General features: G+C 47.3%; 1 protein-coding gene across 1 annotated transcript; it reads left to right on the top strand.

Annotated features, from left to right (window-relative positions):
- Positions 1-10,208: 10,208 nt before the first annotated feature.
- On the top strand, positions 10,209-13,181 carry POP4 (POP4 homolog, ribonuclease P/MRP subunit). The gene is made up of 6 exons (XM_058813728.1): positions 10,209-10,341; positions 10,709-10,932; positions 11,565-11,642; positions 11,862-11,923; positions 12,268-12,369; positions 12,789-13,181. Exons 2-6 carry the CDS (start codon positions 10,763-10,765, stop codon positions 12,923-12,925), a joined length of 549 nt encoding a protein of 182 aa, XP_058669711.1. The 5' UTR covers positions 10,209-10,341; positions 10,709-10,762; the 3' UTR covers positions 12,926-13,181.
- The last annotated feature ends 471 nt before the right edge of the window (positions 13,182-13,652 follow it).

The raw sequence follows: 13,652 nt of genomic DNA, 5'->3' as shown, positions 1-13,652 counted from the left end.
AAACTGCAAGAGGAAAGTAGCCCCTACTGTGCAACTCTTTCACTTTGTTAGATTGCAATATATTTTCTAATTTTTCATGTGTCTGGTTCGTGTGACCCTGCCAGTATGCAAAAATGGTTGTTGACAGTTTCTTTGTTTTGGTTTTATTATAATGTAATTTATGGGATACTGAAAGTTTGCAAGTACTTGTACTTGACTGACATTTCTCTGAGAGTCAAAAGATTGCTCTGTATACTTGACTGAGATTAAAAGGAGTAGACTGCATATAGCTGTATCCTGCTTTGAAAGTGCAGGATTGGAAGGCTTCCATTAAATTGTTATTTTCAGTTATTATTAGCTCCTAAATCAGTTAATATAACTCCTTTCCCATAATGAATGCACAGCACTGTAAGCCTAAATGCCATATTTTCTATTGATGTATTTCCACGACCTGTTTAGTGAAATAATTAAAATGATTTACAAGGCTGACCCAATATCTTAGTGGTTTAGTAAATCACGCTGCCATGTGGGAGGCTCAGCTGGTTTGGAAGCACAGCCTGGGGCAGCAGCAGGACCTGGAGCGGAGCTCTGTGCCCACCTGGAGAGCACCAGGCTCCAGAAACACCCTCTCCACACTGAGGGAGAACAGCTCCAGCTGCTGTGCTCACTCATCACCTCTGGCCAGAGATGGGGAATGTCCTGGTGCTTCCCAGCCAGAGCAGAACCTGAGTTGCAGGGAATGTATCTGGAAACTGGAACATCCCCGTTTCCTACCCCCAGAACTGACTCTGTATCTGTGTGAGCACCAAAAACATCTCAGCTGTGGAGTCTGGTGTTTTTAAATGCATGACAATGAGGAAAATTATTATTTCTACCTTCTTTTTTTTTTTTTTTTTAATTCGTTTCAATTCATAAGAAGAAGACAACACACAACACATGTCTGTGTTTAAATGGCAGAGTTATGGAAGGCTCAGTAGGATTCAGTAATGTCAAGACAAAGACACATTAAAGCATGGCCCACAGTCCCTTTAAGATCCCTGTAAGTCAGTCCTCAGGGGATAGGGAGGGTTTCATTAAGATGATCTCCCTGGCACAGGAGCCCCTCCTGCAATGACATGAGCTCTCCTGACTCCTCCATGTCTCCCACAGCTCACCCAGGCAAACACCCAGGGCTGATGCTGGTAGGACTGCCAGGATATTCCTGGGTTTGTCCCCAGCTCACCTCCCAGTGTTATGGAAACGCTGAGAGCCCTTGGAGCAGGGGCAGAAGGACACTACAGCAGTGCCTGAGAGGAGACCCAGCAGCCAGACTGGGCAGCAGGAGTGGCAAGAGACAACCAGAAGTACCATTATCAAAAGTGGGCAACAGCTCTCCTTCTCATGAAGAGTGTGGATTTTGACAGCTGCAGTCTGGAATAAAAGGGACTGAGGTGACAGCAGGGCAGTGGCTGTTAAGCAAGGAGTGTGCAGCCAGGGCCAGCCCTCGTGGGGCCCTCAGGGTCCTGCCCTGGCCAGCCATGCAGGGAGGATGTCCCTTAGGGGACACCTGTGTGGGCAGGAAGGACACAGACCCCCATCCCAGAAAGAGCCCCACACCTCTGAAATCAGCACTTGAGACACCACTCATAATGCCTCTATTTGCAATCCCTGAGCAAGCCTTCACCTTGCTTTCAGCACCTAGCACATTTTTTTTCTATTTCTATTATTTTGCATAATTACACAGAGAAAAAAAAAATCCAATAAAAAATACTTTAAAATTTGAAGACAGTTGTTGGATGCACTTTGCAGCAGATGTCATTATCTTCCTTCCCTGACCCTGACCCACAACCATTTCTATTTTTCTTTAAATGATACTGTAGTTTTACAATATGTATTCAGCTAGAACTATTCTTTTTGTTAAATAAACTTTACCCTTGTTCTGGCTGCTCCAGGCTCTGAAAAGAAACACTTCTTCCTTGTGACTGTTCCAAAAAGTAGGTCTGAAATTCAGAAAAAAGAAGTGTTAGTAAATGGGCTGTAGTCATACTGAAGGGCAAGTGAGTATTCCTCCTCTAAGGCAGAAGAAAATAAAGGAAAATCTGCTTTGCTTCTGCTGCCTCAATGCTGATAATTTCACAGATCAGAGTGCTTTTTTTAGAAAGAAGCCTGCTGTGCTGCAGTGTGTGTTTCAGCACTGAGATATCCGTAGTGAAGCCCTTAATGCCACACTTGGATGTGTAAATCAGGGCCTCATTTCGTGCCCCCAGCAGCACCTGGTGCTGTCCTGGCAGACACCAGCACAGGCACAGCTCCAGACTCACCAGGGGCCTGAGATGCACTGGGAGCTGTGTGTCTGTCCCCAGCTGTGCACTGGGAGCAGTGTGCCTGTCCCCAGCTGTGCACTGGGAGCAGTGTGCCTGTCCCCAGCTGTGCACTGGGAGCAGTGTGCCTGTCCCCAGCTGTGCATTGGGAGCAGTGTGCCTGTCCCCAGCTGTGCACTGGGAGCTGGGTGCCTGTCCCCAGCTGTGCATTGGGAGCAGTGTGCCTGTCCCCAGCTGTGCACTGGGAGCTGTGTGCCTGTCCCCAGCTGTGCACTGGGAGCTGTGTGCCTGTCCCCAGCTGTGCATTGGGAGCAGTGTGCCTGTCCCCAGCTGTGCATTGGGAGCAGTGTGCCTGTCCCCAGCTGTGCACTGGGAGCTGTGTGCCTGTCCCCAGCTGTGCACTGGGAGCTGTGTGCCTGTCCCCAGCTGTGCATTGGGAGCAGTGTGCCTGTCCCCAGCTGTGCACTGGGAGCTGGGTGCCTGTCCCCAGCTGTGCATTGGGAGCAGTGTGCCTGTCCCCAGCTGTGCACTGGGAGCAGTGTGTCTGTCCCCAGCTGTGCACTGGGAGCTGGGTGCCTGTCCCCAGCTGTGCACTGGGAGCTGGGTGTCTGTCCCCAGCTGTGCACTGGGAGCTGCAGGGGTGCTACATGAGAGCTCAGTGCCTGTAACAGATAGCACTGAAGTGATGCAAGGTTCGGAGATGACCTCAGAGAGGGGCAGTAGCACACAAACATCCACCTCCTGAGGGCACAGTAGGGTCACAGCCCCCTGACTGCACCCACTGCAGGAGAACATCTCCCCTGCTTCAGTGTCTGCCTGGCCTCAGAGTTAGCTTTCCTCCAGAGCAGGACAACCACAAACCAGAAGGAGCTGGGCAGCTCTGTGGACAGGGTGTGCCACACAGCTAATCCTGACCAGTGACTTGCTCACTGCCCCAAGCCTGTGGTGACCACCAGCTCTGCTGCAGATTACCAGCTCTTGGTGATTACCAGCTCTCTCAGTGATTACCAGTGTGCTTTTACATACAAATCTATCATTTCCTGCAGCTCCTCTGTACATTTGCCAGAGCATCCATTCTTGAGCTTGCTGTAGTCCCAAATAACCTCTGTTCTTCCTGTAGTGGGATCCACCCCTGCAGCACTCCTCATTTCACACTCTCCTAACTCAGAAATCCTTTAAACCACAGCAACACAGAGTGGCTCGAGCTACCTGCTCACGAGGGCTCTGTACTTACTGAGCTGTGGCAAAGCCAGGGAGCCCCTGGAAGCTGTGTGCAAGAGTGCTTTGGGTCAGGTATAAGCCTGTGATTAGTTAACTCTGTTTAGAGTTAAACATTTTCTCTATCCCATTTTCACACACTGTTCTGTTTTCAACAAATATAACGTGCTTAATAATCTCTGCCATTGGCAGGATGAAAGCTCTCCCCCTCCCATCCTTGCCATTTTGTCCCACTGCAAAATGTATAACTTAATCTCATGCTAAAATTAACATATATTGCTGAGGCAAATGAATTGGCATCTCCATGTGTATCTATTAGCTTCCAGCATTTCCTGAGAGGGCTTTCATTTAATTACCAGCCTGACAGCCTAACTCACTCCCGAACTGCAGCCACATTTATTACTTTTATCTCCTTGGACACCTGCCTCTCTCTGTGCTTTATCAGATTTCTACTGAAGAGAGGGACAGAATGTTTTCTATTGCACCAGGTTATTGTTTCTTTAAAAGGCACTTACTAGAGCACTGACCTCAAACAGGGGATTGTTTGGTTAGCTTCGGATGGGCTTTTTTCTTTTTCAATTATCAAAGGACTGCTGCAGCATTAACCCCCTCAGTGCCCCAGCACACTCCAGCAGTCCCAAAGAAATGGGATTGCAGACAGGGAGCTGAAAGCCTCATCACCAGCTCTGCAAGGAGCTGACCACTGCTCATAAGGACCCTGCCTGCAGTGGGAGTCCAAGCCCTCAGATGCTGTGACTGCTTTTCACGCTCCCATGGATGAAAACTTCAAGAGTCCTGAGCACAGCTCACTGCCCTCCACTGCAGTCCAGTGATGGGGATTAAGCTGAATTTCCCTTGGTGGTTTGGATCACACTTTATACAGTCATTGATGTCTCTATAATTGATAAAACACCAGTGTAGATCACCAGGAACATTATAAAAGTAAGGCTGCCTCCATGCATTACCAACATGGTCCCAGCAGTGTCATGGGTTAGCAGCACCCTGTGTGAGTATGTACCACTCCCTGTCAGCTGGGAATTGCAGCTCTCCCCTCAGATTGCCTCATGAACTGCTAGTTCAGGTGCTGACTGTGCCAAAGGGGCTCATTCAGCCCAGTTTCAACAGACAAGTAGCTCCCACCTGTTTTCCTCTGGGTCACTCCACCTGAGACACACAGGTCCCCTGGGCAGGGCTCTCGTGAGCTGGCATGCTGTGACAGACACATTCAAACCAGCAGGACCTGGAGCTGAGTGCTGCAGAGGAGCCCTTCAGTGTGCATTCAGCAGCTGCATCCCTTGGAGGTGCACAAGCAGACTTGCTGTGTTAAAAGGAATGGCTCCCTCCTGACAGCCTCAGCACGCTGCTTCCAAAGAGCCTGGCAGGAACAGGGCTTTGCTGAGAGTGATGCTTTTGAGAAGGATGCCTCATTATAGAGGAAAAACGAGAAATTCCTGTCTGTTCACTTAATGAACCTTCTCAGCCTCCCTGGGGTTCCTCAGCAGCTGTAACTCCAGGCACAGGGGCTGTTTGGCTGGGAGCTGGGCAGGAGGTGCAGGGCTGTGCTGTGGACACTGCCCAGCGTGGCTGGAGCCTCCTGCTCCCCTGTGGGTCACAGTGTCACACACAGTGCCACAGCCCCAGCCACAGCCCCCTGGGCTGCAGGGTGCCCTCCCCTGCCCCTGCCCCGAGCACCTGCTGGCAAACACAGCAAAAGATGCTTCAGGGAAACACAAATCATTTTCACCTTTTATTTTCAACACACCTGTATTATTTTCAAATTGTAATGAATTATGTTAATTTTATGTTGTTTAACCAAAACCAAATGAAATACATTAAACTAGTCAAACTGCTGTAACTCCAATGACTATTATTACTTTCTAATTTACTATTGTTAATACTCTTTTCTGCATCATGCCTCCCTATCACACATGATCCAATGTTAATTAAGTTTTAAAATAAAACATTCAATAAGTTCTAAATGAGACTCAAAGCATAACAAAAGTAATGACTGTGAGACACTGTCATGGAACAATACATGAATGCTGAATGCTGGTATTAATTAGTAAATACAAGCTGTTCAGGAGCAGAAGTGGTGCCTTTCATGCTGATGTGTGTTTGGATCATACATGATCCCAGCACTCGGGGAAAGCAAATGTCAGCTGCCAAAGCCTCAGCTTTCCTGACTGCTCGTTACTCTTTTGGGAATAAAGTGTTGCTATTTTAGCACTGTTCTGAGTGCCAAGGCTGGGTATTTGTCGCTTGCAGTAGTAATCTCCAGGTATTCTAGGGTTGCCCATATTTTAAATATCTTAAGATGGATATGGCTTCTTATTTTGATATAAGAATTTATTGGTGTTTAAAAAGTGGCTGCCTTAACTTGTGGTGAAATTTAATTCCTTCACAATCCTCTTTTCACTGACACTGTGATGCAGAAAAGGTTGGTATGTGGAGGAACTGGAGTTCTGTATGCTAAACCAAGCTGCAAATGGGCACACTTCTTCCATAAGAGGACACAATTTGTAAACTTTTATAATTTATTTTCTACTCTAAGACAGTGAGCTGAATTCCAACAGCACTGTACAGTCTCGGGCTGCCCTCTAGTGTGAGCAGCTGTGGAGACACGGCACAGCCTGCCAAAAACCTGCCTTGTTTCACTTTGATTTTTTTAAAACCCACCTATTAAACCATTAGGATTTTCTGAAAACATTTTTGGATAACTATTTGCTTCTGATGTCTCTGTCACTGAGATCTATTTGGACTGTGCTTCCCAGCTCTTTCTTGTTCCTGTCAGGCACAGACAAGCCAGCCTTTTGTCTGTGCCCTGGAGCAGCAGCTGCAGTTTGAGATGAGAAGGAGCCAGGACTGCAAGGAAATAATGACCCTTCAGCTGGGAAGGACAGATTGCCAGCTTGGGGCGGGGGCAGAACACGATGACAAGCCTTGAGTTAAGGGCGAGCTGATAAAGCAGAAAAATTAATGGAAAGCTATATGGAAAAGACGCATTTGAGGGATACATGGTGCTTCAGAAGATGCTGCTCATCACTCAAACACAGCAATCTAAAATCACTCAACCAAGGCCCTAATGCAAGAGTTTGGGCTTAGACACAAATACTGCAAACCTTCCTCTGGCATACCTCCACTGACACGAGATGAAGATTCAGGTTACCCTTGTCAATCACTCCATGTTCCCACTGGGCTGGATGGCAGATTTCACCTGCCCACCCACCCACCACCCCAGACATGACCCTTTCCTAGACGGGTTTTTCCTTTTCCTCAGGGAACACTGAGTACTGACCCCATGGAAAGGTCCTGGCTGCACAGCCAGGGCTGGGGAGATCAGCTGTGTTGGGCATGGTCAGCCCCTGGCCCTAAAACTGCTCCCCCAGCCCAAGGGGATGTCAGAGCAGGATGCCAAGGCTGGGTGCAGGCAGCAGCTGTGGGATGGTGGCAGGGCTGACACGGACTGGATGGATGCTGCTTCAGCACAGCCATGGGAAGGGGGTGGGAATTGTATTATCTGGAGAGAGGAAATCAGATCAGAGCGCTTTAAATGGAAATTATTTTCACCAGTACAGATGTCCCCAGGGACCAGATTCAGCTGCTAATACAATTTGGCCAAGAGGAATAAACTATATTGATCTTGAGAGCTCAAATGCTTGCTGAGACAGTCCTTCTAGAGAATTACAGTATTTATTTCCTGCATGACTGTCAACAAAAGTATAACAGTGATTACAGCCCAGTGACTTTTTGCACACACCAGTTAACTTCACACTCATCTCTTGCTTCAGTTCATAATTACTCTTTTTTTTTTTAAACCCTGATCTGCTATTCTTGTGTCACACAAACATCTTTAATGGTACTGTCTTTGGTCACTTTACATCTCAAGTTTTAGCTTTCTGTGCCTGTCACAATAAAGCTCATTGTGTAATTGCTCCACAGGCACCCAGCTCTCCCAGGACACTGCTGTTCCCCAGCCTGGCTTGCACATGGGTCCTTTCGCATCCCTGCAGTTCAGCAGCCCCAAGAGATACAGCAATATCCTCCCCTAGGGCACAGCTAGATTGTGTCCATGAAAGGGGTTTGCAAAGCTGTCAGTGGGGTCTTACTGTCGCTGAAGAGCAATAAGTAAAGCCATATAGATTTAATTGCATAAGAAACACCAATGTTGGCACCTATAACATGGTATTAATATATATATTATGGAGTTTTATCACTACAAACCTATTCCAACGGGATTTACTTGAAGTAAGAAGCTTGAAAATTCTAAGACACTATGACAGGGTGCTGCACATCCCGAAATATGCATTATAGTTATTTGCTGGCATATTTCCACATCACTTTACATTCACATCTTACCCATCTTTCTTCATTTCTCTGAGCCTTCTTTTTCTTATCTACAAACTGCCTTTGCCTATTCTGCAGTTTCTCAGTGTCTTCACCTATTCTTTTTCATGTTTATTTGATGTGAGTCTCGACTCCTGATGCAGAGCCTTCTTGCTGGGACACACACTAACGCTCTGAGCTCGCTCCCTCAGACATTACATCTGAAGATAAATTGGGAAATGAAGATGTAGAGCTGTTGGAAGAGGCTGGTTTCCCCAGGCACCAGTTTAGCCTGGATCATTGGATTTACAACACCAGCACCGCCAACACTGATTTGACTATTAATCCCTGAAGTGCCCTAAGAATTGCAGCATAAATCCAGTGAAGGAGCACTCATATGGCCCTAAAGACCCATAGCGCTTATCCTGGTACTCCATTCATGAAAATTGATCTTCTCATAGTAGCAATGACAACTCAAGGAGTCCATGCTTTGTAAAATGAAGAGATCCACTTGCTGTGGTAACATATTTAGCTGCCAGGAGGTCTGTGATACAAACCAGCTGCTGTTCATGTTTAATTCTCTGCAAACACCAGGCCTTTCTCCTTTACACACAACCAGAGAGATCTACTATTTCATTCCCTGTTAGGCATCCCTTTAGTACCTCTGTGCCCCACAGCAGCACTCCACAAAATCAACATGTTTCCTATATGCTGCCCCTGTAACTACCTCCCCAAATATCCTTTAGCAAGCATTGCTTACTTATCTTCTAAGCAAATATCGCCATGTGACGAGAATATAAATCTTTTCTGTATTTGGAGAGGAATAATGCCTGAGCAGAGAACTGCAGGACTTGGGACTGGGCTGGCAGGAAAAGGAATTGGCCATGCTGGTTTCAAGAAACTTCTGTTTGGTAAGTGAGCTGGATTTTGTCCTGTCCCAGAAGGAAAGAGGCCCTGATGTGACAGAGCATGTAAATCTCACAACAAGTGGCATCTTCCTATGTCTTGCCCTTGACTGCTAGAAACAGGAGGGCTGATTTTAACCCAAGGTCTAACGTTGCTGGGTGTGCATCTCCAGGACAGACTGACACACTGCTAACCACGGAGAGCAGAGCCAGGCACTCCCTGCAGCGGCAGCCAGGGCTGGAGAGGCCGTGTGGGACAGGATGGGACATGGAAAGAACTTCTCTCCTACCAGGAGAGGTGGGAATGGAGGAACTTTAGCAGGGGCAGAGAGGAGCTGTGCCTGCCGTGGCCCTGGAGCCTGGGCAGTGGCTGCCTCCAGCACCACACGGGTAAATCTCGGGGAGGAGGGAGATCTCCAGAGCAAATGGGGCAACAGAAGTGAGAGGGGAGGTGAGGAGACTGCAGGATGGAAATGTGGAAATGTGAATCCCAGCATCAGTGGTGAGAGTGACTGCAGGATGAGGGAGAAGTGAGGACTGGGACGGCCAGGTTGTCATGACAAGTGTCAGACCCTGCTGTTCCTGCGGGAAGGACACGGCCATGTCAGTGCTCCAACACCAGAGCTGTGCACTCCCCGTGTCAGTGACCATACACATGCTGGATGACCACGGAAAATGATGTGGCCTGAGTAACAGGAGGTATGATTGACATGGCTTTTAAAAAGAAACTACCCCGTGACAATGAATGAAATCTCTGTTGCTCAGTGTCCCCCAGTTCTGATAATTTATTAGTACAAGAGTAGTAACTATCAGTAAATTAAACCGATTAAACAGCAGCTCCCTTCACGGCAACTCGCAGCTCCCGCAGGCAGCAGCGCCGACTTGTGGCCAGATCGAGAGCGCCGCTGTGCGCATGCGCGCCCGATCGTCATCGGCCTGCGCCGGCTGCGCCGCGACAGCATGGAGGGTGAGGGGACAGGGGAGAGAGGGGAGACAGAGGGCCGGGGGAGAGGGGAGAGCGGTGGAGAGCGAGGGATGGAGGTGAGGGATGAGGGGGGAACGGTGGAGGGCGAGGGATGGAGGTGGGGGATGAGAGAAGAGCTGTGGAGGGCGAGGGATGGAGGTTGAGGGATGAGGGGGGAACAGTGGAGGGCGAGGGATGGAGGATGAGGGGATGGAGGGTGAGGGATGGAGGGTGAGGGATGGAGGGTGAGGGATGGAGAGTAAGGGATGGAGGGTGAGGGATGGAGGGTGAGGGATGGAGGTGGGGGATGAGGGGGGAGCGGTGGAGGGCGAGAGATGGAGGTGAGGGCTGAGGGGAGAGTCGTGGAGGGTGGGACATGGAAGGTGAGGGATGGAGGGCGGGCGGTGAAGGTGAGGGATGGGCGGCAGGCGGTGCAGGGTGATGGATGGAGGGTGAGGGATGGAGGATGAGGGATGAAGGTGGGGCATGAGGGGGGAGCGGTAGTGGGCGATGGAGGATGAGGGATGCAGGGATGCGATGCGGGGCCGGGGGTGGGTGAGTGCCCGCCCCGGCCAACCCCGCGCCGCCGTGCCTTGCAGGGCAGCTGTACCGCCGGCTGGCGCCCGAGGAGAGCGCGGAGCTGCGCCTGCAGGTACCGAGCACGCCGTGCCGGGGTTACCGGGCCATTCCCATTCCTACACGCCGCTTAAACCCCGTTAGACACCGACGGGCCGGGAGTGGGTTGGGTCCCCGGGTTCCCCTGTATATCCCGCTCGGAACTCGCTGTTTCAGACGAAATGCAAAACAAGAGTTTTCTCCAAAACGTGAGTCCGAGAGCGGGCCGGGGTGTGCCTGCGCTCGGCACTTCCCCGCCTGGGAACATCTCCCTCCACTGGCACTGGCGGGAAGATCTCCCATTCCCACGGAGATGTTGCCGACTTGACGAAACCATCGGTCAGCAGCAAGTTCTAACTTAATTAACACATACTATTTTAGAGCATCCTTTCACGTGTCTTTAGTCCCAGGACTCAGAAAAAGCCAAGACCTTTGTGCATGCGTTCCTGAAGCGCAGCATGCCCAAAATGAAAGATGAGGCTATCCAGGACATGCTGACCCGGAAAGCTGTCGTTCTGGAGCATTATCACAAGAAACAGACCAAGCAGAAGAGGAAGAAGACAAAAGGTTTTACTGCCAAGCAGAGGCGAGAGCTGCGTCTGTTTGAAATTGAACCTGAGCAGCAGAGGTAAGGCTTTAAATGTCTTCTTTGTGTAGTAAAGAGGAACTGCATCAAAAGTCTGTAAGAACAGCAGCATTTTGATGTGGATAGAAATCCTCCAGTGTGTAAAGTCAGTCTGAAACATTACTTGTGGCATTTCAGCATGAGAAAATAATTCTCTGGTGTGCATAGGTGAAAGATTAATTTCTGTTGAGCTCATTTTGTGTACCTAAATATGACAAGAAATCAAAGCCAGGCACAATCCCCTCTGGTTTCACTTTGTGAAGTTGGACTGTGACCAGAAAGTCAAAACTCTGCATAAGGTTCCTTGAATTTATCATGCTGGATGAAGCCCCTGCTTTGCTAACAGACTAAGCAGGAAGATAAAAGAGTGGGAAAAAAAGGAGAAATCTCTTGAATCTTAGCCTGATGCTCTAAAACACATCACTGTTTAGGTTGGAAGAGAAGAGTATGCTTTGTGCTTGTTTTATGAGGTAAACCAGCTGTTTGGAGTGGGTCACCTTGCAGGGTAACATAAGTTTGTGTAACTTAAAAATGTCAGACCTAACTCTGTGGAAATACAGACTACTTCAGCAATCAACCAATGGACTTTTTTATAACTAGATTTTGTATAATATTTTATCTTTATTTTACTGCAGATATGCCATCTTCCTCCCACTCCACGAGCTCTGGAAGCAGTACATCAGAGACCTGTGCCATGGCCTCAAACCCGATGCGTACGTGGGCATATTTTACATTTAGTCTGGGGTTTATGCAGTAAAACTTCTAGTTTTATTGAGTTACTGCTTGAAACACTGTGGCTAACTGATAAGCATATTGGTACCATTTCACAGAATCACAGAATTCTCATGATTATAGTAGTCATGGTCACATTTGTAAATCTGACAGTTCATTTGATTTTTTCCCTCCTCTTTGATCCCATTCTCTTCTTCAAGGCAACCCCATATGATTCAGAGCAAGCTGCTCAAAGCTGATCTCCATGGAGCCATTGTTACAGGTATTTGGTTTGTTTGCTTGTGGAACATCATCTGAAATTCAGGAGATGATCCTGTAAGTTCAGATGCTTATTTTTAAATTCCTTTCAGTGTCATTAACTGTAGAATCACATTGTTGAGATTGTATTTCTCTCCTTTAAAAATTCTAATTACTTTACAACTACTCTTGAAAATCATGTTGTTGGTTGCAAGGGTTAACTGCACATTCTTCCAGTGATTACTGTAACGACATTATTTCAGAATATTTAAATATTTATGTTTGAAAATGTTTAAAATCACCAGCCAACAGGAGAAGAACAAGTAAAGGGCACCTGAAAATTTCTAATACCTACTTGTGTTCTTTCAGTTACAAAATCAAAGTGCCCCTCTTACGTTGGGATAACAGGAATCATTCTACAGGAATTTAAACACATCTTCAAAATTATCACTAAAGAGGACAAGTTAAAAGGTATACAAGGCATTCTTTTTCAGTTCTTTTCACAAGAGGAATGATAAAAAAATTCCTGAGCACACTCTTCATTTTGTGCCTCCGAGTGCATTGGTTTATATCAGTGCTTTGGCTCTTTGCATAGAGTGGCAGAAGTGACCACCCAACAGCCCAACATCTTACCCAAAACACATCTCATTAGAAATGAGCAGGTTTTAAAAAGTGCAACACCGCAGTATGGTCCAATAACTTTGGTAATTCATGGAGGCTTGGGTTATTTTTTATCTCTTGAGAAAGTATAAAAACCTTGAAATGTGTCAAGGCTCAAATCTCCAGGTGATTAACATCCCCTGGTATGTTTCCATATTTCCATGGGATATTTCCATAACAGGGACTTACACTGGCACACTTTGTTCAGTTTGTGTCCTTTTGCATTTCAGTTGTTCCCAAACTTAACAACGTGTTCAGCCTGGAGCTGGATGGGTTCATTTCCTACATCTACGGCAGCAAGTTCCTGCTCAGAGCAAGTGAGAGATCTGCCAAAAAATTCAAGTTGAAAGGAACTATTGACCTGTGATTTCATGGAAACTCAGAAGCATTCACAGAAATGTCTGTGAAACTGTTTTCCTGCAGCTCAAAGAGCAGGGTTTCTGGCAGATGGAAGAAGCAACAGCCATGTGAAATATTTATAAAGCATTTCTTCTTACTGAAGAATGAGCAGTATCTGCTGTCTTTAAGCAGTCTCACCAATTGTTGAAATTGGTTGTGTCTGGTTTTTTATTTGTATATAATATTTTGTTTTCTATTAAAGTTATATGATATCAACTACCTGACTTCTGTTTGAGTTAATAAGTGTAAATTTGTACAGTGAAAATTATATTTTTTAACTCTGTAATAAATGTTATTGTTGCCTTCTGTATAAATTGGGCTTTAGCTGCCTGTTACATGCTTCTAGTGAGCCTGCAGCTGCTGACACTGCTCTTTATAATCATTGTTCTTGGGCCAGCATCAGCATCTTGGCCTGCTGCAGGCACATGCAAATAAATGTTTCAGTGGCAGGTTTTACCTTGAGCATCTCCCTGGCTGGGGTGGATACTCTTGCAGGTACCGGTGTGTACAGTGTTAATGTATATGTATAACAATGTGTAATCATGTGTGGGATCTCAGCACCTCAGGACGGAGGTGCAGAGTGGCCGAGAACACCCTTGGGGGGCTTGGGAGTCCTGGAATGTTGCCAGAAGTGTCTGGTGGCAGAGCTTTGATCCTACACAGGAGACGAGACCTGTATGAGGACTGGGAAGGTT

The sequence above is a fragment of the Ammospiza caudacuta genome, chromosome 13 (assembly GCF_027887145.1).
Source record: "Ammospiza caudacuta isolate bAmmCau1 chromosome 13, bAmmCau1.pri, whole genome shotgun sequence".
NCBI lineage: Eukaryota > Metazoa > Chordata > Aves > Passeriformes > Passerellidae > Ammospiza > Ammospiza caudacuta.
This window is presented reverse-complemented; position numbering and strand designations above follow the sequence as displayed.